This window comes from Amia ocellicauda, chromosome 4 (assembly GCF_036373705.1).
Source record: "Amia ocellicauda isolate fAmiCal2 chromosome 4, fAmiCal2.hap1, whole genome shotgun sequence".
Lineage (NCBI taxonomy): Eukaryota > Metazoa > Chordata > Actinopteri > Amiiformes > Amiidae > Amia > Amia ocellicauda.
Window position 1 is genome coordinate 29,060,177 of NC_089853.1, and position 23,303 is coordinate 29,083,479.

The window sequence follows — 23,303 nt, forward strand, 5'->3', positions numbered from 1 at the left end:
GCAGGTTATCCATGCTGTAGAGACACACATTAGTAAATTATTATTATTATTATTATTATTATTATTATTATTATTATTGCAAAACAAATCTGATACTGCTTAAAATTTTTTAAAATGCAAAACATTTCAATTATACATGCCCTGTAGGTAACAGTGCAGTATACCTGCAAATAACCGCTATTTCAAATGTATCAGTATCATAAATGCTTGACAAAATTATATAGATATGAAGAGGATCCATATTGGCCATCAGAGTGTGGTTATAAACAGTGCATTGCCACTTTGTGTGACCTTAATTGAAGAGAGAAAATCAGTTCATTAAATCGTAGATAGTATATACTATCAGCAGCAGAGTGTAGTTTATTTTTTTTCTCCATGTTTTATGTGGTCATCTTCTATGTCTTTTTAATTATATTGTATTGCGCATCACTATTGCAACGAAATAGTATTTGCCTGAGAGAGGACCAAAAAAAGCTTTAATGTCGATTATCTGATGTACACAATCAGATAACTTTGCTCTTATATTTCCAGCAAGAAATACATGCACACATACTTTAAAAATCCAGAGAGGTGTATTTTTGGATTGTTTTATTTGCTTTACAACACAGATTGCAAACTGGTATAGGCTGGGGATAAATCAAACTTGAAAGATATTCAGGCACAGCTGAAGTGCGGCATCCCACCAGCAGCGGGCGCTCTTGACTGAGGGTGCGATTTGGAAACACGGCGCTTTGTTTCTGCCTCTTCTTGACGAGTTACCCTGGCAAAGCATTGGTAAATAAGGAAGAGGTTCCGACTGGGAGGATAATGAGGAAACGATAGTACATTTCATCGCATTTCTGGACTTAAGGCATTATCCGACTGAAACGATCACATATTGACGATTGAGCCGAGTGTCTTTGCCGTCTATATCGTGACCTAGTACGAGAAAGCGTACGGTCGTGTATTGTATGTTCGCTTCCTTGTGATTTTCTGCAACACAGTGCTGTGTGCAACCAAAACGAGTTGATCAACACAATAGCCTGCCCTGAGACAAAGAGATTTAGAAACTGAGAAGAGATAAATGCTGTTAATACCCTTACACCCAGCCATGAAATTAGTTAGGCGTATTTTTGTAACAGCGCATCACTTAATATAATTTCGTGACAGTAGACATTTACAATTCGTAGAAACTGATTACAACACATATACATACATAAATCACTATTGTTAAATATCACAGATACACGCACAGTTGATTTCGGTGTGCAAATAGTTGTTTCCTAAATGCTGGTCGAGTCGCTGTGAAAATAATAGTTGACGCCTCCAGCACCATGTTCGGGAAATCAGCGGGCTACCAGTACCAGGCTCTCCCGCAGAGAGACTCTCTGTTTCAGCCGAGCCCCGGCCTGTACGTGTCTACCGAGAGGTTCGTCCAGTATAATAACACTGCAGGACATTCATTCGACTATGTCCCCAAAATCGCGGAAAACGATTTCACAGGTAAGACAATGTACACCCCCCAAGTCAACTAAAACAAGATGAACAAATCAGATTATTTATTTTCTTTTTAAAGCATAGATCTTACAGTAAAATATAGCATTACTAGTAAGAAAACAACCAGAAATGACCTCACAAATATATTCCTTTCTTTGTACACAGGACGTCATTAGGACAGATCACTCTGACTTATTAGCAATTAACATTGTCTGCAATTACTAGACATAAACCACTGCCCTTTTCTCCTTTTTGTTAAAAAAAAAAGTTATTAAAAAATATATGCAATTACACTTTAACAAATGGTATTTTCTCTCTGCTGGTTTCAGACAAGGCTCAAGGCTGGCTTTCTTGGATGTGCAACCTGATTGTCACTTTCCTTGTGTTTCTCTTCACCATCATAACCTTCCCGGTGTCGGCTTGGTTTGTTCTCAAGGTGAGGACTTTGTTGGGCGTGAACCTCTCACCGGTGACCATGCAGAAGTATACTGGACTGGACCTGTTTCAGTTGGGAGCTGTGGGGTGTAATCTGAGTGTTGTCTTACCCTAATTTTTGATGGAACTGGATCTCAATCTCCCCAGGTTGTGCCCAATTACGAGAGGATCGTTGTTTTCCGACTGGGACGCATCCGCCCCCCTAAAGGGCCAGGAGTGGTGCTGGTGCTTCCCTTCATCGATCAGTGGAAGAGGGTTGACCTGCGCACAAAAGCTTTCAACATCCCGCCCTGCAAGGTGAAGCCCCACCTCTTGTTTTAACTGTTCTATAGGTCTGATTCTAGCAACATTATATTAAAATTGAGCCGAAATCATAGAGATAGATGTAACTCACTAAGTCAACATGAAATTAAATTAAATGAAATGATGTGTACTACGATCAGTTGGGAATGACGCTGCAATTAGGATTAATGCTTTGTCTCTGTATGAACACATTGCCGGGAGTGAAGGAAAAAGAAGTGACACCAAGCCATTCACTGCTAGCTTATAAAGTGCTGCAGCACCCATGCCCTTGCTGTTAGAGGATCCCTGATCTGTGTCTCTCTCCCCTTTCAGGTGACAACCAAAGATGGGGGGCTGGTGTCAGTGGGAGCTGATATCCAGTTCCGCATCTGGAATCCAGTGATGTCAGTGGTGGCCGTGCAGGACCTGAACGCCTCCACTCGCCTCACTGCGCAGAACGCCATGACCCGCAGCCTGATCAAAAAGACTGTGCGAGAGATCCAAATGGAGAGGATCAGACTGGGGGAGAATCTAGGGGTGAGCAGAGCTCTGTACCTAGCACAACAATGGTATAATTAATGCATTACCCTATTAATTGACAACACAGGTTTTATTTCCTTGAAAATGCACTGTGTTTAGCAGCTAACATTCCAGTCTTGTCTTTATGTGAGAATTGTTTAGATGTCAGCAGTTTCAGATGCTGAATATAGATTGATTGTTAACATTTAGCACATTCTCAGTTGTAGTGTCTTCAGTGCTGAGTGGGGCTCCTCTCTTTGTGTTTTCCAGGTCGACATCAACGAGAAGACGCGGCCCTGGGGGCTGGAGGTGGATCGAGTGGAACTGACTCTGGAGTCTGTGCTGAAGGCCCCCGAGGACTGTGCCTCTGTGATCATGCCTCCCTCTGTGCCCGGGCTGGAGGGGCTGACTGGACCCATTCAACAGCTGGCTATGCATTTCCTCGGCAACAACAGCATGTCTACGCCCAGCCACGGCAAAGGTCACATAGCAGTTTGTTTCTCTCTCTTTTTTTTCCTTTTAGCATGGCATATTTTTGTATTTGTACCATACCTGAAATGTGTTTTATTTATTTATTTTTAAGAGCTAATACAGAATGGCTTAATTACTGTTGGTATCACCCAAAGCACCTATACATGCTCTTAATGCTGCCAGAGTTTCTAAAGTGTGTTTCGTCTGATACAGGAGACACAGTCAGCTTTGTGGATGAGCGTGGCCCTACCGACCCTGCAGTGCTGAAGCGCCTGAGTGCCGAGGAGCTGCTGTCCACAGTGGAGGGGCTTCTGTCTGAGAGGCTGGTGAGCCAGGTGGGCGCCTGTTTCCAGTTCAACATCGGCCTCCGCGATGGGGCTCAGAACAACTACTTTGTGGATCTAAGCGAAGGTGAGGCTTCTAGTTGACAGACAGTATAAGTGGAACAGGCCTGTGTGAAGAGCAGTTCATGGGTGAGTGTGGCTGAGCCTGCGCAGGCATGGCTCAGGCACTGGAAGGGAAGATGTTGAGAGCCACACTACACACCTGAAATAAGGGCTGGGGCTTGTTTTTGGTTTTGTAGGCTGGATGGTTTTGTAACATACTCAGCCTTGATCATGTTTGAGTTTAAAGCATAGGAGGATGTGTGGGTCCAGTGTGACGCAGAAGGAGTCTGTAACTGGTCTTCTCGTGTGTGTTGTCCAGGTTCTGGCAAGGCTGGTGCTGGAGTCCCCGATCGCACTCCTGATGTTGTTTTGCAGATGAGTGAAGAGGACCTCGTGGCGATGCTCCAGGGCAACCTACGGCCTTTTGCAGCGTACACTGGTGGCAGACTGAAGGTTCAAGGGGACTTAAAAACTGCCATGAAGCTGGAAGAACTGATCAAAGTGATGAAGCAACAGTGATTCCTGCAGCAGGCCTTGTTAAGCTTCCAGAATGAAAAGGGAGAAGCCCCAGAAATTCCTTTCTATCAACTTCCAAATGAAGTAGGTGCAGCTATGTGAAGTGTAGAGCACTGCTGAGAAAGCTGCATCACTGCTTTGAATGTGTGTGTGTGTGTGTGTGTGTGTGTATAGATCACACACATATATAGATATAATTAATCTGGTTTACGACAAGTCATATACAACAAGGAAGTGTTAATGTTTATGTATTATGTACATATTCATTGGCTTCAAAAAATAATAATTATTACCAAACGTAAGAGTTATATAGTAACAAATATATAGTAATTGGAGTGCAATACACTTGATTAGTAAGCACATATGATAACAGTTAGGAGGCAGAAAGCTGAAAGATCTGTGGTTCTATAAATGTAATTTGGAAAAGTGAGTCTTCACAAGGCTAGATTTGGTATCTACATATCAGAAACAAATAAATAATTATTCAGATCGTAATACTTACTATGATGAGTAACAAGATAGTGGACAGTAGGAAATGGTTTGTGCCTGATGAGCTGGTACAGAATGTCCCTCCTACTGCTCCATACAGCCTTATAACAGTGGGCACCTGATGTGTGCAGGATATCTATTTCCATGTCAAAACAATAATGGAAGGCCTTTCCATGCTGTGCTAAACATTTTGTACATTTTGTATCATGCACTAGTGAAAATCTCTTCACATTTTAAAAGCTTTAATGTTTTGTTGTGATATTAAGTATTTATGAATAGGCTATATTTCAAACTCAAAAAGGCCTACCACTGTTTTTCATAGTTGTGCTTTTTGGGGAACCTTGCTTCTTGTGTTAGGTACATTTTTTTAGAATATGTTGGGCAATATTAACAGATTTTAAGCTAGAAGTGTAAGTTGTTTCATAATACATAGTGGGTGTTTGCTGAAAAGGAACAAATGTTTTAGCCATTCAGACTGCAAAAGGTTTAGAACCCAGAATAAAATAAATGCAGTACGATTAAGTAGGTTAAACAAAAAAGTCGAATGATTGTCTTAAGTGTTTTACGATTTACAAGTTTTTCCTCGGATATTTTCTAAAATATGCACAAAACACTATTTAAAACAAATCACAATGTGTAAATATATTTATAAGTTATAATTATTAGAGCACTGTTGAAAGTGCAAGGCTGCTGTGTGTTTGAATGGACTGCTATTCATTTTTAAAGAAATGTAGTGTAGTGTAATTTGAATATTGATGTTTCAATACTGGTTTTGCCATGTCTCTCTTTTAAAATGATTTCAATATATTTTATAGTTTTTTTTCTTGGTCAATTTGCTTGAAGTAGATTGCTGAATATTTTAATGATTTAAATTTAAGCTGTGAAATTGCATATGCTACAAGAGTGGTTCCTACTGTACCCATAATGTCAGAACATTGGTAAGAAAATGCTGCATGGCTCCCATTCCATCAAACATTGGAACAGATTTAAAAAGCATTCCTCCCCCGATCTTCAAAGGATAACCAGTAAACACTGTCACTTCAGTTTAGCTGTGCTGTTGGTTTCCATATGGGATTAGTAGAATTACAATTTACGGCGCATGGTATTCCCACATTTACTTCACTGCTGAGAAAAGGCATTGTACCCCTGACAGGGGGCTGTGGAGAGAGATGCATTAGAAGTTGGAGGTTATTTTCCTATAACGTAATTCCTTGTCCCTGACATGGCCTTCTCTGACCATGCAGCTGTTTAGAAAGAAAACATGCGTTATCTTCAAGGTTCTTTTTTCACCTCCTGCTAAACACTGTCTAAACCATTTTTTACAGTTGTGCCACCTTTGTGTTTATTACATAGGCTCTTATATGAGAGAGGTCTTGACCTGGACCTTCATAAAATTTAACTTGTTTTGTTTATGAATGGGGAAACCTTGGGTGTATTGGCTTTCAAGGTGAGTATTGTGGAACTGCAACTCTTGATTGTTGGCCTAGTGCAGCGGTCCCCAAACTTTTGTTGTTTTTCTACCAGGCTGCTTCAAGACCAGCAGATTACCATCGCAGGTTGGGGACCACAGGCCTAGTGGAATGCTTTGCACATAAAGTGAATAAGTTGTTGCACAAGTTATTCAGTATACTGAAACAAATTGTACCTGGATACGGTATACAGATCTCCCTTGGAAGTAGTACAATATTTTGGCAATAAAAAAATTAAATATATTTCATACTACCTCTCTTTGAGAACACCTGTTGCTCAATTTAGATTTAGTTGTGTGTTCTATTACAGTTACTACTCCTGCAACTACAACTGCTGCAGGGTTGATCAAATGTACTTCCAAAATAATTTTTTCCTTTATTTTTTAATCCCTGACCACTCTGCTCAAGACACCCCTGTTCAGACTGTACCTTTAATAGCCAGCCCCCTAATCAACAATGTGCCAGTATCACATTAATGTACTTCCATTATGCACTAATATGCTCCCCTCTATTGCTCCCTATTATTTAGCTACTTCTTCCTGCACATCTATTGCGTTACTGTAACTGTTGCTGTACAATTGGTAACTTTGCCTGCTTTGACACAACTGCACATAAATATTGTTGTAACTATTGCACTGTTAAGTACTGATTTTACTTAACTTATACTGTATATTGTACTTATTAGCAATCACTGTAAAATGTAATGTTTTGTGAAAAGTATTTATTTTGTCTACTGTATGTGTCACCTACATACATACCTAAATAAATGCAACATTGCTAAACTAATGCTGTTATTTTAGTGCCCCACAAAGGTAGTAAGGTCATTTAAATGGATAGTTGATGTTACAATCTTCTCCCTTGTGCTCCATTTGCTCTCTGAGCTCATGAGTTGAATGACACCTGATTTCTGGGTCAGGTGGGCTTTCATTAATGTTTTTTGTTTAATTTTCTGAATCAGCTAGTCCTGGTTAGGATCATGGCAGTTTTCACAAATGTACAAAATATGCTGCTAACATGCTGGTGTTATTTTCATATTAGTCTATGTCACATTGGCAATGTGTAAAAACAGGCAGTTTTTAGAATTCTTGGGACATTCATCTTCAGTCAATCAGCTTTATTTAGAGTGAATTTACACAGAGAGCCTGTGTCTGATTTAGGGCTGCAAAAGCCTGTTGTCTTCCTTATTTAAGTAATTATATTCTTCATTAAAACAATGGATCTATAAAGGAAGAGTGCAGTCCTCTCAATTTCTGTAGGAGCAAAACAGCCAACAATAATATGACAAAGCTTTACATAGAACCAGTTACAGAGGTTTGCATAAAATTTGAAATTAATACTATACTGATCCTTTGCCTGTCTTGCTGTGCTTGCCTGTGAAAAGCCTTGAGGTCATATGGGGGGGTATATAAACAGCCTGCATTGAGAGTTCCACAGAGGTCCCAGTTAGCAGAGCAGCACTGACACCATGATCGTGAAGGGCTGTCTACGCTGTACAGCCATGCTGTCAGGCTGTCAGGCCTTCAGGTCTACAGGGCTGCAGTGTGACCGCCCATACACAGCAGTATTCACCAGGAGCTGCCACAGGACCAGCGTGCCAATTGTGAATCAGAGCACCTCTCCCGAAATCAGCAGGGCCGTCAGAGCCTTCATGGAGATTCCGGGAAACTGGAGAAACGGAGTGGCCAACCTGTACACCTTCTGGAAACTGGATGGCTTCAAGAACATTCACCGAATTATGCTCGACAATTTCAACACCTTTGGACCTATTTATAGGTATGTGACATTTTATGGATTTATTTAGTTGTAAATATTTACTAAGTAGTTAAACCAGATGGAATGCAAAATTGAGTTGAAATGCCAGAATTACAGACAGTTCTGGTACTCTCATGTCAAGTTGCATTTGTAACAGTTTATAACAAACAAAATGTATTTATTGTGGTAACAACAAATCTTTTGTCATCTGTATCATTCTGCTTTGCTGAAATTATAATTATTTAGCCACCAAAATGCACAAAACAAAGGGTCCCAGGGAAAGAAAACTAATTATGATGTGGTCTTATTTTGATGACTTCTGCCAGGTTCCTTATGAGCTACACCCTGCATTTACAAATGAACTGATCAGTCATTTAAATTATTTTCCATTCAATACATTACATACTATATAAAAATAATATTTTACAACTTATAATCCTAAAGCTACAGCAGTCCACAGCAGACACAACACTTTGCAAAGACCTTGTGAAATGGCATGGCTAGCCCTGCACAGCTATTTGTTATTTTTATTTAAACAAGGCATACTACAGATCACACTGATCTGGAGAAAATGAACAGCTTACTGATAATGTTTCTCTCTCAGAAACAAATAACTAAGTCTATATCCCATTGGACCAAATGGGGTAAGGAATAAAACAATCTGAATCTGGGGAAATCCCACCCTAGTAAAACTGCACACATTCATGTCCATTCTTCTCAAATGTTCTTGGGTATTGCCCTGAGGCACAGGGGGTAAACACACATGGGGAGGGGGTCTCCCCAAGCAGAGGTCTTTACTAAGGGCTGCATTTTCATGGAAATTGGTGTCCTAGGCTACACTGGTACAAACTGCTGAATTACAGATTTGCTAGTACATGACCATAGCTCAGGACTACTGAGCTCACCCACACATCTTTAAGAATATAATTGGCTTTAATTAAATTCCATTCGCACTGAAAAAATTGCCGACAATTTGGTGGCATTCTGTTGCCAGCAACGGGTTTGTGTGAATTGAGCAGGAAAATGATTGCCGGGCTGCGTCCCAAATCGCACACTCGCTCCTACACCCTTCGACAGGTGTACACTTAACGTGACGTTGTGCTGACGTCACACAGTGTGCACTTGAATGAGGAGGGTGCAGGTGAAGCTAAAAGCGCTCAATGGGACTCACTTCAGCGGCAGCAATCAGCGCCTTTACCTTTGGCATCTGTCTCTGTATTTAATGAACATAATAATAATAATAATAATAATAATAATAATAATAATAATAATAATAATTTTGAAATACATTGTTCGTTAATATCACCTCCTAGTTTTATAGGATACTACTTCAGTAATTAATTAATTGATTAAAATTGAAACGTGTTTTGGATGAACTTTCTAATCATATATTTAAATCATGATTATATAATAATTGTATATTATCTATGTAGTATAATTTCCTTGATATATAAATAAACAATTTCTACAACTGTCTAGCAAGCATTACATTACATTTACATGCACCCGCTGCTGCCATATTTTCCCGACTGACTTGACTCCGCCTTGAACGCAAAGACTTCTGGGACTTCCGCGCTGAACTGTTCCGCACGGCGCGCTCTTCTGTTCACTCCGCCGAAGCAGCACTGAAGCGCAAGCGGCTGGATGAGGCTCCTGCACTCGCTCCTGAGGGACAGACAGCGCTTAAGATGGACGCGGTGCCGCCGCCCTGCAAGGAAGGGGACGAGGGAGGGAGTGTGCGATTTGGGACGCAGCCCAAGAGCTTGTGACCGTAACGAGAAACGGATGGGGTCGTTAGAAATGGCGGAGATTGATAATGTAGTTGAAGCTATTCTGAGTGTTACAGCAGTTACTGAGCACAACAATATGCTGCTACTTGTGAATATTATAATCAGCATTGCGCTGCCGAATAGTGTTTGTTTTGTCTACTAATATACAATAACACAGTGTGACGTCCCCTACATATCCATCTAGGAGTATTTTACTGCTACTGCCATACCTTTAAACATATAGTGCTACTTTACATAATACATGAAATGAAGGGGTTTTATAGCAATTCGTTATTTCTGACTTATTTTATCACACCAACAAAAGTACAAATAAGCCGCAAAATGATTGAAAAAGGACTGGCTCACACACAGCATCTTTAGGTAAAATTGTATGCTCTGCTGTACTAACTTTAATTTGCATTATATTCCATTTAGAAATATATGAGAGAAATATGTTTGTAACACACTTGATGAATATACCCCAATATCCAGCCCAGAACTGAGTATTATCTAAGTCCCTTTAACCTGTGCTGCCGAGATTGTATCTGCTGAGCCACCTATTAGTATCATCTGCAAATTTGACAAGTTTGCTAACTATCCCAGAGTCCAGATCATTAATATAGATTAGAAAAAGCAAAGGCCCTAGTACTGATCCCTGTGGAACTCCACTAACAACCTCACTCCAGTTAGAAGCGACTACTCTAATCGACACCCTCTGTTTCCTATACATCAGCCAGTTCATAATCCATCTACTTACATTACCCTGAATTTGAATTACAGCATCCAATTTGAGGATCAGTCTTTGGTGTGGAACCTTATCAAAAGCTTTTTGAAAATCTATCATATCATATGGATTCACATGATCTACAGCTGCAGTTGCATTAGTAAAATGCTTAAAACATGATTTGCCTCATCTAAACCCATATTGACTATCTCCAAGAATATGGTTTTCATTAAGATGCTCCTCTATTTTCTGTCTAATATTTTTTTCCAACTTTTTACGAGTAATGCAGGCGAGACTGATTGGTCTGTGATTTCCTGGCTCAGTTTTGTCCCCTTTCTTGTGGATTGGTATGACATTTGCTGTCTTCCAGTCAGTTGGCACATCCCCTGTTCTAAGTGTCATTTGGAATATTTGAGTTAGTGGCCTAAAAATAATTTCCCTAATTTCTTTAAATACGGTTGGAAATATACCATCTGGCCCAGGTGATTTGTTTGTTTTTAATTCTGCTAGTCCCTTTAGTACCTCCTCCTCATTTATCCTGATCTCTCTCAAGGTTTGACTGGACTGGTTGTTAACCTGTGGCATGTTATCAATTTTTTCTTTGGTAAAAACCTCTGTGAAATACTCATTTAGAACATTTGCCACATCTTGTTCTTTTTCCAAGATACTTCCTTTATTGTCCTCTTGCTGTTGTAGTATTGAAAAAAGCTCTTTGCATTAGTTTTAGCTCCAAGAGCTGTTTCTTTCTATTTCACTCTTTGCTTTCCTGGTCCCTTTCTTAAGATCTCTCTGCAGTTCAGCATATTCTTTGTATTTTGTTTACTCTATCCCTTTTATATGCACTATACAACATTTTCTTTCTCTTGATATAACTACCTCCCTGTTCTGGGGGGGAGTGGCCACCATGGTGCTCTGGTGCTCAACTGCCCTCCCATCACCTTCTGAGCTGTCACTGTCCAACTCAGTGTCAAGGAGTTGGAACCTGTTGGGCATTTCTAGCTCTTGGGATGTGTCTAAGGGTTGTCCGCGTCCTTTTCTGCGGTTACGGTCTACTGTAACCCAGCAGTTCTCTACACTTTCCTGCTCTAAGGTCTCAACTCTCCTAGGTTTTGGCGTGCACACCATCTCTCTCATGGGCTGATTGACTAATTCTTCGATATCACTAATACAGTGCAGATCAACAAGCTGAGCCTCAAGATCACAGACCTTGATCTCTAGGATTTCAACATGCCGACAACATTCACAAATGAAGTCTTCTTGGATGAGTTCATCCAAGGAAGGCAAGCATTCTGCAAACCTGACACTGTAGTGGCTACATGCCTCTAAATGTTACAGTTTTTTAATTCTCTTGGTTCCTGTTCCCTAGTCGTAATTGCTTAACTTTTTGTGACCAAGAAACAGCGCAGCTCTTTCTCAACAGCTGCTTTAAGTATCTTTTGTCTACCTACCACCAATTCACACCTAACTGGCTCCACCTGGAACAGAATTTCTGCTAGTCCTTGACTAAATCTCCTTTCTACAACCTATTTAATTTCACCAACTCAGCAGCTGAACTGAATTGACTTCAATTAAGGCAAACTACAGATTCTCCTGTGTCTGTCTGTGTCAACTTGTAAATACTTCTGACCCCACAATGCCTCTCTGAGTCTGGGTGCACTGGTTCAAATGATCTGGGACCGCTATTCCAGTGATCACACCGCAAAAACACACAACCGTACATCCTGATGAACTGGGTATAGTGCGAAATTCACATAGATTGACATATCGTTTGCCTTTCCCTCCTGACTGGTTCTTGGTAGTGAATCCGAACCGAACCGGCACCCTGGTTAGAATCAATAGCCCAGTAAATACAATGGAAGGAAACTGGCAAAACGGGGAAATGATCAAACTTCTACAAACACATCTAGAGTATGGGTCCGGGTCTCCTCTCTCGAATCCACAGGCTTCTGTAGCATCTCATTCCCTTGGCTACAGCGCTCTTGCTAGCAATCTCTGTTGTCTTTGTGAATGGATCCTTGCCGGTAATTTTCTGGCATTCAAAGCCAGTGTGAATTAGGGGCAACAGGAAAAAAAGCAGGCAAACGTTGCCTGCAATCTTCCCGCATTTCAGTGTGAATGGGGCTTTTGGTGAAGGTTTGGCAGTAAAAAAAAAAGATATTGCCCACTCATACAAACAGATGCTCTTTCCAACCTGGACTTGTATTGTAAAGTGCGAATATATAAAAGGTATAACAAAGAAATATAAACACATTTAGAAATTACTGAGGTTTTATTTTAGTATGGACAAAACAAGTTGTATTAGGTTCTTTAACTATTAGCACTACCAGTCTCTTAAGATGTTCAGGATGAAAATAAGTGACTTATGTTGTCTCCTTCTGTAATGTTGATGCCTCCACCCCAGGATTAATTGATGACTGCCATATTCTCATTTTTCAGGGAGAAAGTCGGTTACTATGAAAGTGTGAATATCATTAACCCAGAAGATGCTGCCATCTTGTTTAAAGCAGAAGGCCACTACCCCAGGCGACTGAAAGTGGAGGCCTGGACTTCATACAGGGACTACAGAAACCTCAAATATGGGGTTTTGTTAAAGTAAGGAGATGCACTTTCTCTTGCTTTGGTAGAACTATAGAATAACTCTATATGCTAATATTGCTAATATTGAGATTTGTCTTCCTTGTAAAACAAGTTGTCATCTTTTACTCTCTTCTTTAATTTCAGTTCTGTTATTGTTTTCTCATGTGTCATATGCAAGCTCTCAGTTACATGACTTTCATGTATGGCTTGTTTAGTGAAGAATAATATCTACTGTCACTGATTGGACAGCTGTAAAACCTGTAGGATTGTGGTTGTCCAGGACTAGGGCTGGAGATCTAACCAAATAAAATACAAATTACATTGGGGGAAAAAAGTATTTGATCCCCTGCTGATTTTGTACGTTTGCCCACTGACAAAGAAATGATCAGTCTATAATTTTAATGGTAGGTGTATTTTAACAGTGAGAGACAGAATAACCACAATAAAATCCAGAAAAACGCATTTCAAAAAAGTTATACATTGATTTGCATGTTAATGAGGGAAATAAGTATTTGACCCCTTCGACTTAGTACTTGGTGGCAAAACCCTTGTTGGCAATCACAGAGGTCAGACGTTTCTTGTAGTTGGCCACCAGGTTTGCACACATTTCAGGAGGGATTTTGCCCCACTCCTCTTTGCAGATCCTCTCCAAGTCGTTAAGGTTTCGAGGCTGACGTTTGGCAACTCGAACCTTCAGCTCCCTCCACAGATTTTCTATGGGATTAAGGTCTGGAGACTGGCTAGACCACTCCAGGACCTTAATGTGCTTCTTCTTGAGCCACTCCTTTGTTGCCTTGGCTGTGTGTTTTGGGTCATTGTCATGCTGGAATACCCATCCACGACCCATTTTCAATGCCCTGCCTGAGGGAAGGAGGTTCTCACCCAAGATTTGACGGTACATGGCCCCGTCCATCGTCCCTTTGATGCGGTGCAGTTGTCCTGTTACCAGAAAAACACCCCCAAAGCATTATGTTTCCACCTCCATGTTTGACGGTGGGGATGGTGTTCTTGGGGTCATTCATCCTCCTCCAAACACGGCGAGTTGAGTTGATGCCAAAGAGCTCGATTTTGGTCTCATCTGACCACAACACTTTCACCCAGTTCTCCTCTGAATCATTCAGATGTTCATTGGCAAACTTCAGACGGGCCTGTACATGTGCTTTCTTGAGCAGGGGGACCTTGCGGTCGCTGCAGGATTTCAGTCCTTCACGGCGTAGTGTGTTACCAATTGTTTTCTTGGTGACTATGGTCCCAGCTGCCTTGAGATCATTAACAAGATCCTCCCGTGTAGTTCTGGGCTGATTCCTCACCGTTCTCATGATCATTGAAACTCCACGAGGTGAGATCTTGCATGGAGCCCCAGACCGAGGGAGACTGACAGTTATTTTGTGTTTCTTCCATTTGCGAATAATCGCACCAACTGTTGTCACCTTCTCACCAAGCTGCTTGGCGATGGTCTTGTAGCCCATTCCAGCCTTGTGTAGGTCTACAATCTTGTCCCTGACATCCTTGGACAGCTCTTTGGTCTTGGCCATGGTGGAGAGTTTGGAATCTGATTGATTGATTGCTTCTGTGGACAGGTGTCTTTTATACAGGTAACGAGCTGAGATTAGGAGCACTCCCTTTAAGAGAGTGCTCCTAATCTCAGCTCGTTACCTGTATAAAAGACACCTGGGAGCCAGAAATCTTGCTGATTGATAGGGGATCAAATACTTATTTCCCTCATTAACATGCAAATCAATTTATAACTTTTTTGAAATGCGTTTTTCTGGATTTTTTTGTTGTTATTCTGTCTCTCACTGTTAAAATACACCTACCATTAAAATTATAGACTGATAATTTCTTTGTCAGTGGGCAAATGTACAAAATCAGCAGGGGATCAAATACTTTTTTCCCTCACTGTATATATATATTTCTTTTTTTTGCCAATTAAAATGGTTCCAATCCAACAACCTGTTCTAGTACAATGTCAAAATATTTTGAAATTTGAATCCTGTGAGGCCTGGGCTGCCAAGGCTGGTTGAAAGTGCACGGCCTGGAAAGTAAAGCTGCCATTTGCTTCCCTCCTCAGGAACGGGGAGGACTGGCGGTCTAACCGAGTGATCCTAAACAAGGAGGTGATCTCCCCCAAAATGCTGGGGAACTTTGTGCCTTTACTGGATGAAGTGGGCCAGGACTTTGTGGCTCGAGTTCATAAAAAGATTGAAAGGAGTGGCAGGGGCCAATGGACCACAGACCTTTCCCAAGAGCTCTTCAAATTTGCTCTGGAATGTGAGGCTCTTGCATTAATTATTGTGGTTCAATGAGAGTTTTCAGTCATGCTGTTGAATGGGGGTGTGGACTAGAAAGAGGATTTGTTTTAATGGTGGGAAGGCATAGCAATACTGTTCTTGAATCATGAGGATTACTTTGGTGAAAGGAAGCTTCAAGGGTGTAACAATGTCTAAATTAAAAAACAGATTAAACAAATGACACCTTTTGATTCTGATTTACCAGGGTCACTTCAAAAAGCAAATCAGAAAAGAATACAATATCAGGTTTATACATCAAAGCTGAAATTTGTCATTTGACTTACATTTGAACATACCATTACACAATGTATGTCGAATCCTTTCACCCAGGAGTCCCACCTTGCCTCTGTCCTTGTGGTTCTCTTGTGTTGACTTCCATCTCCCCCTGTCTGTCTGTCTCTCTGTCTCCCCTGAACCAGCGGTGAGCTCTGTGCTGTACGGGGAGCGGCTGGGGCTCATGCATGACTACATCGATCCCGAGGCACAGCACTTCATCGAATGCATCACCCTGATGTTCAAGACCACCTCGCCCATGTTGTATATTCCCCCCAGCCTGCTGCGCAGAGTGGGTGCCAAAGTGTGGAGGGACCATGTGGATGCCTGGGATGGCATCTTTAGCCAGGGTAAGTGGAGACAGCAGAGCACGCTTGTAACAGTTCAGAAAAATATAGCAACCTTGTCACAGTGGAAAAGTAGTAAACATCAGAGTCTAAAAAAAAGATATGGTCTTGATTGAAATGTGAAGAAAAACTTATCATACACATATTGCATAAATGTGCATTAGACTGCTGAAAACAGCTAGGGAAGTGTTATACCCTGTCACAGACTGGTTAACTGCAGTTTACTACTCTTACATGTTTTGTGATTAACAAACCAAGTGCAGATCCTATGGAATCCCATTTCCGCCAAAAAAAAAAAAATGCACCCTTTTTTTTTTGTGGTAGATTTGCTATCTCATAATTATGACTTAGTATCTCATAATTTCGACTTACTATCTCATAATTATGACTTAGTATCTCATTATTGTGATTTACTGTAACGGGGACAATTTGTCTCCATCATACGTTCTCCAGCATTTGTAACCAATGAGTGCATTAACTTATTGTTGAGCCATAGAACACATACATTACAGTTAGGCTATATAAATAGCCTGCATGATGGATAAGTATCTGCCTGAACTTCTCTGCATTGAGGAGACCATTAATTCTGGCCAAATCCCCAACTCCTTTTGCAGAAATGCAGCCCCAAACCTGCAAGGAACCTCCACCATGCTTCACTGTTGCCTGCAGACACTCATTCGTGTACCGCTCTCCAGCCCTTCAGTGAACAAACTGCCTTCTGCTACAGACAAATATTTCAAATTTTGCCATTTTTCTGCACCCCAGTTCCTGTATTTTCATGCATAGTTACAGTGTACATTTTGTTGTCTCAAATTTGCATAGCAGTTATGCTAATCAAATATAATTTTGCTTAGCAACACGAGTTGCTTGATTAGCAATTTAAATTGGTCTACCAATGATCAAAAGTGGTGTTTTTTTAATGATTTTTTCTCATGACATACTTTTTAATGCCTGTATGTTGCAGGTGTGTGACTGTAGATAATATCCTGCCCTATGCTCATCCCTGTACCCAAGTTATACCACAGTCTTCCATGCTTCTCCTGTAGTACTAGTGTAGTCAAGCCTTTCCAGAATCCTGCACAGTACTATCCATCTCTGCTCACAGACCCTGACTGCCTATTTATTAAGTAATGCTTTCATTCACCATTGCATAGGAGAGGAACTGGTGTGCTAATACAAGTTTAAAACTCTATAGATGCATAACATTCAGCATCAGACTCAATGCAGATCATGATATCTGTCTTGACTAATAGTTATGCACTTGAAGTGACTTTCAATACAACTTCTTTATTTTAACCCTCTGAGGCCCCCCCCATTTTTGCCTGATTTTACTGTTGTTATATTTTTACTTATAACTCTGTAACTACAAGGGCTAGAGGCAAGTATCTGATATGGAAACACTCAGCACAAATTGGAAATTCAGAAAATAACATAAATAATTGTGTTTGCCCCACCAGAACAAAAGCGCTTATAAAATAAATGTAATGGTCATTTGTGATGACTGTTATACAGTTAAATGGTTAGATAAGCCTTAACCAAAATATATGCAATACCAAAAAGATCAAAATTGTGACTTTATCCCTAATAAATATGGCTTTTTAGGCACCAAAAACATGTATTTTTTTATCAGATCCGCCATCATGGATTTTCTGTACCCAGTGTCATTAAAAAGACGTTTTAAAAATCACTGAACATAAACATATAAAAAACTACCACCTTACTACGTCACTGATTTATTGGGCAATATAATTTTGTAATACTAAGAAAAATATATACTGCGATTTAGAAACAACACGGATCATTGTATGTGAACCACATGTAAGAAAATAATATATCAGACTATGTACAGTGGGGGAAAAAAGTATTTGATCCCCTGCTGATTTTGTACGTTTGCCACTGACAAAGAAATGATCAGTCTATAATTTTAATGGTAGGTGTATTTTAGCAGTGAGAGACAGAATAACTACAAAAAAATCCAGAAAAATGCATTTCAAAAAAGTTATACATTGATTTGCATGTTAATGAGGGAAATAAGTATTTGACCCCTTTGACTTAGTACTTGGTGGCAAAACCCTTGTTGGCAATCACAGAGGTCAGACGTTTCTTGTAGTTGGCCACCAGGCTTGCACACATCTCAGGAGGGATTTTGTCCCACTCCTCTTTGCAGATCCTCTCCAAGTCATTAAGGTTTCGAGGCTGACGTTTGGCAACTCAAACCTTCAGCTCCCTCCACAGATTTTCTATGGGATTAAGGTCTGGAGACTGGCTTGGCCACTCCAGGACCTTAATGTGCTTCTTCTTGAGCCACTCCTTTGTTGCCTTGGCTGTGTGTTTTGGGTCATTGTCATGCTGGAATACCCATCCATGACCCATTTTCAATGCCCTGGCTGAGGGAAGGAGGTTCTCACCCAAGATTTGAAGGTACATGGCCCCGTCCATCGTTCCTTTGATGCGGTGCGGTTGTCCTGTCCCCTTAGCAGAAAAACACCCCCAAAGCCGTCCTTCACGGCGTAGTGTGTTACCAATTGTTTTCTTGGTGACTATGGTCCCAGCTGCCTTGAGATCATTAACAAGATCCTCCCGTGTAGTTCTGGGCTGATTCCTCACCGTTCTCATGATCATTGAAACTCCACGAGGTGAGATCTTGCATGGAGCCCCAGACCGAGGGAGACTGACAGTTATTTTGTGTTTCTTCCATTTGCGAATAATCGCACCAACTGTTGTCACCTTCTCACCAAGCTGCTTGGCGATGGTCTTGTAGCCCATTCCAGCCTTGTGTAGGTCTACAATCTTGTCCCTGACATCCTTGGACAGCTCTTTGGTCTTGGCCATGGTGGACAGCTCTTTGGTCTTGGCCATGTTGCTTCTGTGGACAGGTGTCTTTTATACAGGTAACGAGCTGAGATTAGGAGCACTCCCTTTAAGAGAGTGCTCCTAATCTCAGCCCGTTACCTGTATAAAAGACACCTGGGAGCCAGAAATCTTGCTGATTGATAGGGGATCAAATACTTATTTCCCTCATTAACATGCAAATCAATGTATAACTTTTTTGAAATGCGTTTTTCTGGATTTGCTTGCTGTTATTCTTTCTCTCACTGTTAAAATAAACCTAACATTAAAATTATAGACTGATCATTTCTTTTTCAGTGGGCAAACGTACAAAATCAGCAGGGGATCAAATACTTTTTTCCCTCACTGTATATCCAAATTTTTTAGATTATAATTGCATAAAAGGAATGGAGGAGCGGAGCTGTAATGTTGTTTTTCCAGCTTCTGTGTCCCTGTGCCAATTTGGAAAACACTTGTTTTAGGTTTTTTGTATGCAAATGCAAAAACGAGAGTGCTTATACGATTTCTACTATCATATTACCTAAAATAAAACGTTTCATCATGATATATCCGGGTATTATTATATGTGAATGAGCTGAGAATAGCAGCCAGCCAGATAAATGGGAACTTTTCTTATTTTGAATTATAGGCTTATTTAGTTGTTTTAATGGAGTACAGTGTTTGGTATTATTTACCATTCGTAATTGTTGATGCATAAGGTATTCATTTTAGTGTAAGCATTATCACATTTACTGAAATAATCGAGCAGTCAAACTCGCCTGCAGCTCTGTATTAATGGCGAGCGCTAAACCACTGTCTCTCGCTCAGAGATAAACTACATTATCAGTGAAATCAAAAAGGGACGAAAGCAGCCACAATTATGTAGCGAACTGGGGTTTCCTGTAAGCAAGGAGCTTGTGTTATTACAAGATGCTTGTTTAACTGGTCAGTGTTTGTCTAATGTGTAAAAATCATTACGCATGTCATGGCTGTTAGAATACAAGGATGAAACGTTTAATCTCTGACCCTTACACTAACCTTTTATTTTGGTCAAACTGTCCCGCTGCCCGTCTGCTCTGTAGCTGACCGCTGTATCCAGAACATTTACAGACAGCTGCGTCAGGCCCCCTCCAGTGATGGGAAGTACCCCGGGGTCCTAGCCAGCCTGCTGATGCTGGACAAACTGTCTATCGAAGATATCAAGGCCAGTGTGACAGAGTTGATGGCAGGAGGGGTGGATACGGTAACTCCTTCCTTTGGTAACCTTCAGACATCACTGTCTGATTAGTATCATAAAAAGTGTAACTTGTGGATTGCATTGCACTGCACCTAAAGAGCCTTAATGCCCTTGTGAAAAAGATCTGCCTGCAACTGTGAATAGAGGGCCGTACACCAAGCACTGAAAACCTCTCATTACTTAATGTTCCCCATGCTGTAATTCAGACCTCTATCACTTTGCTTTGGACACTGTATGAACTGGCCAGACACCCTGAGCTCCAGGAGGAACTGCGGGCCGAGATCCAGGCAGCCAGGGCTTCGTGTCAAGGAGACAAGGTCCAGATGTTAAAGATGGTGCCTTTGGTCAAAGGAGCATTGAAGGAGACATTGAGGTATTAAAGGCAGATTGCAATAGCTCAAGCAAGATCTTGAGGAATTACTGTGCACTTGAATTTATGGCAGGAAGTATTTTTTTACAAGCTGTGATGAAGACCAAATAATAGACATGCTGTGAGGGTCCTATAGCCTCTTTTTCACTTTCAACATGACCACTAACATATCAGCTATCTCAAAGGGATTTAAAACCATCTCTCATACGTATTCATATTCTGCAGCTCAGTTATGGAATACAAATATATATTAAACACTAATCTTGAACTTTCAAAATTAGCTTATAAGTAGAGGGTTTTTGGAAGAATAGTCAAGGAACTTTAACCATTTGAAAAACAGTGCCATTTTATCATATGTTCATTATTACATGTTCCATCTGTGGATAGAATTAGTATCTGCTGAAAATAGATCATGTAAAATGGTTAATATATATATATATATATATATATATATATATATATATATATATATATATATATATATACACTCACCTAAAGGATTATTAGGAACACCTGTTCAATTTCTCATTAATGCAATTATCTAAACAACCAATCACATGGCAGTTGCTTCAATGCATTTAGGGGTGTGGTCCTGGTCAAGACAATCTCCTGAACTCCAAACTGAATGTCTAAATGGGAAAGAAAGGTGATTTAAGCAATTTTGAGCGTGGCATGGTTGTTGGTGCCAGACGGGCCGGTCTGAGTATTTCACAATCTGCTCAGTTACTGGGATTTTCACGCACAACCATTTCTAGGGTTTACAAAGAATGGTGTGAAAAGGGAAAAACATCCAGTATGCGGCAGTCCTGTGGGCGAAAATGCCTTGTTGATGCTAGACGTCAGAGGAGAATGGGCCGACTGATTCAAGCTGATAGAAGAGCAACTTTGACTGAAATAACCACTCGTTACAACCGAGGTATGCAGCAAAGCATTTGTGAAGCCACAACACGTACAACCTTGAGGCGAATGGGCTACAACAGCAGAAGACCCCACTGGGTACCACTCATCTCCACTACAAATAGGAAAAAGAGGCTACAATTTGCACAAGCTCACCAAAATTGGACAGTTGAAGACTGGAAAAATGTTGCCTGGTCTGATGAGTCTCGATTTCTGTTGAGACATTCAGATGGTAGAGTCAGAATTTGGCGTAAACAGAATGAGAACATGGATCCATCATGCCTTGTTACCACTGTGCAGGCTGGTGGTGGTGGTGTAATGGTGTGGGGGATGTTTTCTTGGCACACTTTAGGCCCCTTAGTGCCAATTGGGCATCGTTTAAATGCCACGGCTTACCTGAACATTGTTTCTGACCATGTTCATCCCTTTATGACCACCATGTACCCATCCTCTGATGGCTACTTCCAGCAGGATAATGCACCATGTCACAAAGGGCGAATCATTTCAAATTGGTTTCTTGAACATGACAATGAGTTCACTGTACTAAACTGGCCCCCACAGTCACCAGATCTCAACCCAATAGAGCATCTTTGGGATGTGGTGGAATGGGAGCTTCGTGCCCTGGATGTGCATCCCACAAATCTCCATCAACTGCAAGATGCTATCCTATCAATATGGGCCAACATTTCTAAAGAATGCTTTCAGCACCTTGTTGAATCAATGCCACGTAGAATTAAGGCAGTTCTGAAGGCGAAAGGGGGTCAATCACAGTATTAGTATGGTGTTCCTAATAATCCTTTAGGTGAGTGTATATATATATATATATTGCACACATACTATAGGCAAGCATATGTTAATATATACAATTTGTATATTATGTGTTTGTCTTCACTTCCAGACTACACCCTGTGGCAGTGAGTTTGCAAAGATACATAACGGAGGACATTGTGATACAAAATTACCACATTCCATCAGGGGTAAGAATCTGTCTTCAGCTTTGCTCCCAATGCACAAGTACACTGTGCTTTACCAGCCTGTACTGTATTCTAAAGTGTTTCAGTGTCTATGGCAGTTGTATGTCTTAAACACATTTTGATGTAATGAACTTCCCCAACCCATTCTGCTGCCACACTCTGTTCTCACTGGCTGGTTGTGTGTGTACAGACACTGGTGCAGCTGGGGCTGTATGCTATGGGCCGCAGTCCCAGTGTGTTCCCCAGGCCAGAGCAGTACCGGCCCTCCCGCTGGCTGAGAGGTGAGAACAGCTACTTCAGGAGCCTCGGCTTTGGCTTCGGCCCTCGCCAGTGCCTGGGCCGCAGGATCGCGGAGACCGAGATGCAGCTCTTCCTCATACATGTAAGTCTCCCTCCTTTCCTTTCAGACCACAAATTTTAAACCATGTTGTGTACAGATTTAGTATTTTGTAAGATGAGGAGGTATTAATCCAGCAATTGGAAATGCTACTTTCCGTGTGACAGTAGATCAAGCTTGTGCACATTAGAAGTTTGGTACCTCCACAAAACTGATACAAAAATACTTGGAAATTTGTAGTACCAGTGATTAAAAGAAAACGGTCTCTCCACCTTCTCCCTGCTCTTGCAGGCACTGTGGCTTGTCAATACTGAATCACTTCAGCAACCCCCCTAGCTGATCAATGCTCTCCTATGCCTGTCATTCCAGATGCTTGAGAACTTCAGGATTGAAAAGCAAAGACAGGTGGAAGTCAGGAGCACCTTTGAACTGATTCTGTTGCCAGAGAAGCCCATCTTGTTGACCCTACGGCCACTGCAACCAAGGAAGTAAAGAACAAGGACTCCTGGCCTGAGCAAACGGCTTCACACAGAGACCGGCCCTACCGCTTTGTTTGCCACTAAAGGGACAGCTGGGTCTGCTTCAGAGTTCAGAAGCCTTTGTGTCCGTGCTCATGTTATCAAAACTGGAATAAGTTAAGGCAGAATACTAATCATAGGAAAATTCACTGCAGGTTCATAACCTATAAAACCTTACCAAAATAGAAGCTGCAGTGGGTTAAATTCTCAGAGGAACATGACAATTGTTTTCTTCTTCCTTAACGTATCAAACCACAGGGAGACAGAGAAGACAAACCAAATGTTGAAAGCATATGAATGTAATGTCTCTCTGCAGACTGTTCCTCTAGAACACTTGCAAAGTCTGCAGAATGGGTGAATTGATT

General features: G+C 41.0%; 2 protein-coding genes across 2 annotated transcripts; both read left to right on the forward strand.

The window, feature by feature from the left end:
- Nucleotides 1-760: 760 nt before the first annotated feature.
- Nucleotides 761-6,829, forward strand: stoml1 (stomatin (EPB72)-like 1). Its single transcript, XM_066701769.1, has 7 exons — nt 761-1,482; nt 1,806-1,912; nt 2,059-2,208; nt 2,527-2,730; nt 2,983-3,193; nt 3,397-3,594; nt 3,889-6,829. Exons 1-7 carry the CDS (start codon nt 1,314-1,316, stop codon nt 4,086-4,088), a joined length of 1,239 nt encoding a protein of 412 aa, XP_066557866.1. The 5' UTR covers nt 761-1,313; the 3' UTR covers nt 4,089-6,829.
- Nucleotides 6,830-7,491: 662 nt separating this feature from the next.
- Nucleotides 7,492-23,227, forward strand: LOC136748209 (cholesterol side-chain cleavage enzyme, mitochondrial). Its single transcript, XM_066701771.1, has 9 exons — nt 7,492-7,816; nt 12,725-12,880; nt 14,937-15,136; nt 15,576-15,779; nt 19,688-19,848; nt 20,049-20,215; nt 22,008-22,086; nt 22,274-22,465; nt 22,790-23,227. The coding sequence occupies exons 1-9, from the start codon at nt 7,509-7,511 to the stop codon at nt 22,910-22,912; spliced, it is 1,590 nt and encodes a 529-aa protein (XP_066557868.1). The 5' UTR covers nt 7,492-7,508; the 3' UTR covers nt 22,913-23,227.
- The last annotated feature ends 76 nt before the right edge of the window (nt 23,228-23,303 follow it).

Excerpts from the sequence above, each read along its gene's own strand:
- stoml1 (XM_066701769.1), top strand. The coding sequence starts at position 1,314 with ATGTTCGGGAAATCAGCGGGCTACCAGTACCAGGCTCTCCCGCAGAGA. Across the intron at positions 1,913-2,058 it reads CGGCTTGGTTTGTTCTCAAG|GTTGTGCCCAATTACGAGAG; the intron begins GTGAGGACTTTG and ends CAATCTCCCCAG. Across the intron at positions 3,194-3,396 it reads TACGCCCAGCCACGGCAAAG|GAGACACAGTCAGCTTTGTG; the intron begins GTCACATAGCAG and ends CGTCTGATACAG.
- LOC136748209 (XM_066701771.1), top strand. The coding sequence starts at position 7,509 with ATGATCGTGAAGGGCTGTCTACGCTGTACAGCCATGCTGTCAGGCTGT. Across the intron at positions 20,216-22,007 it reads GCATTGAAGGAGACATTGAG|ACTACACCCTGTGGCAGTGA; the intron begins GTATTAAAGGCA and ends CTTCACTTCCAG. Across the intron at positions 22,466-22,789 it reads TGCAGCTCTTCCTCATACAT|ATGCTTGAGAACTTCAGGAT; the intron begins GTAAGTCTCCCT and ends CTGTCATTCCAG.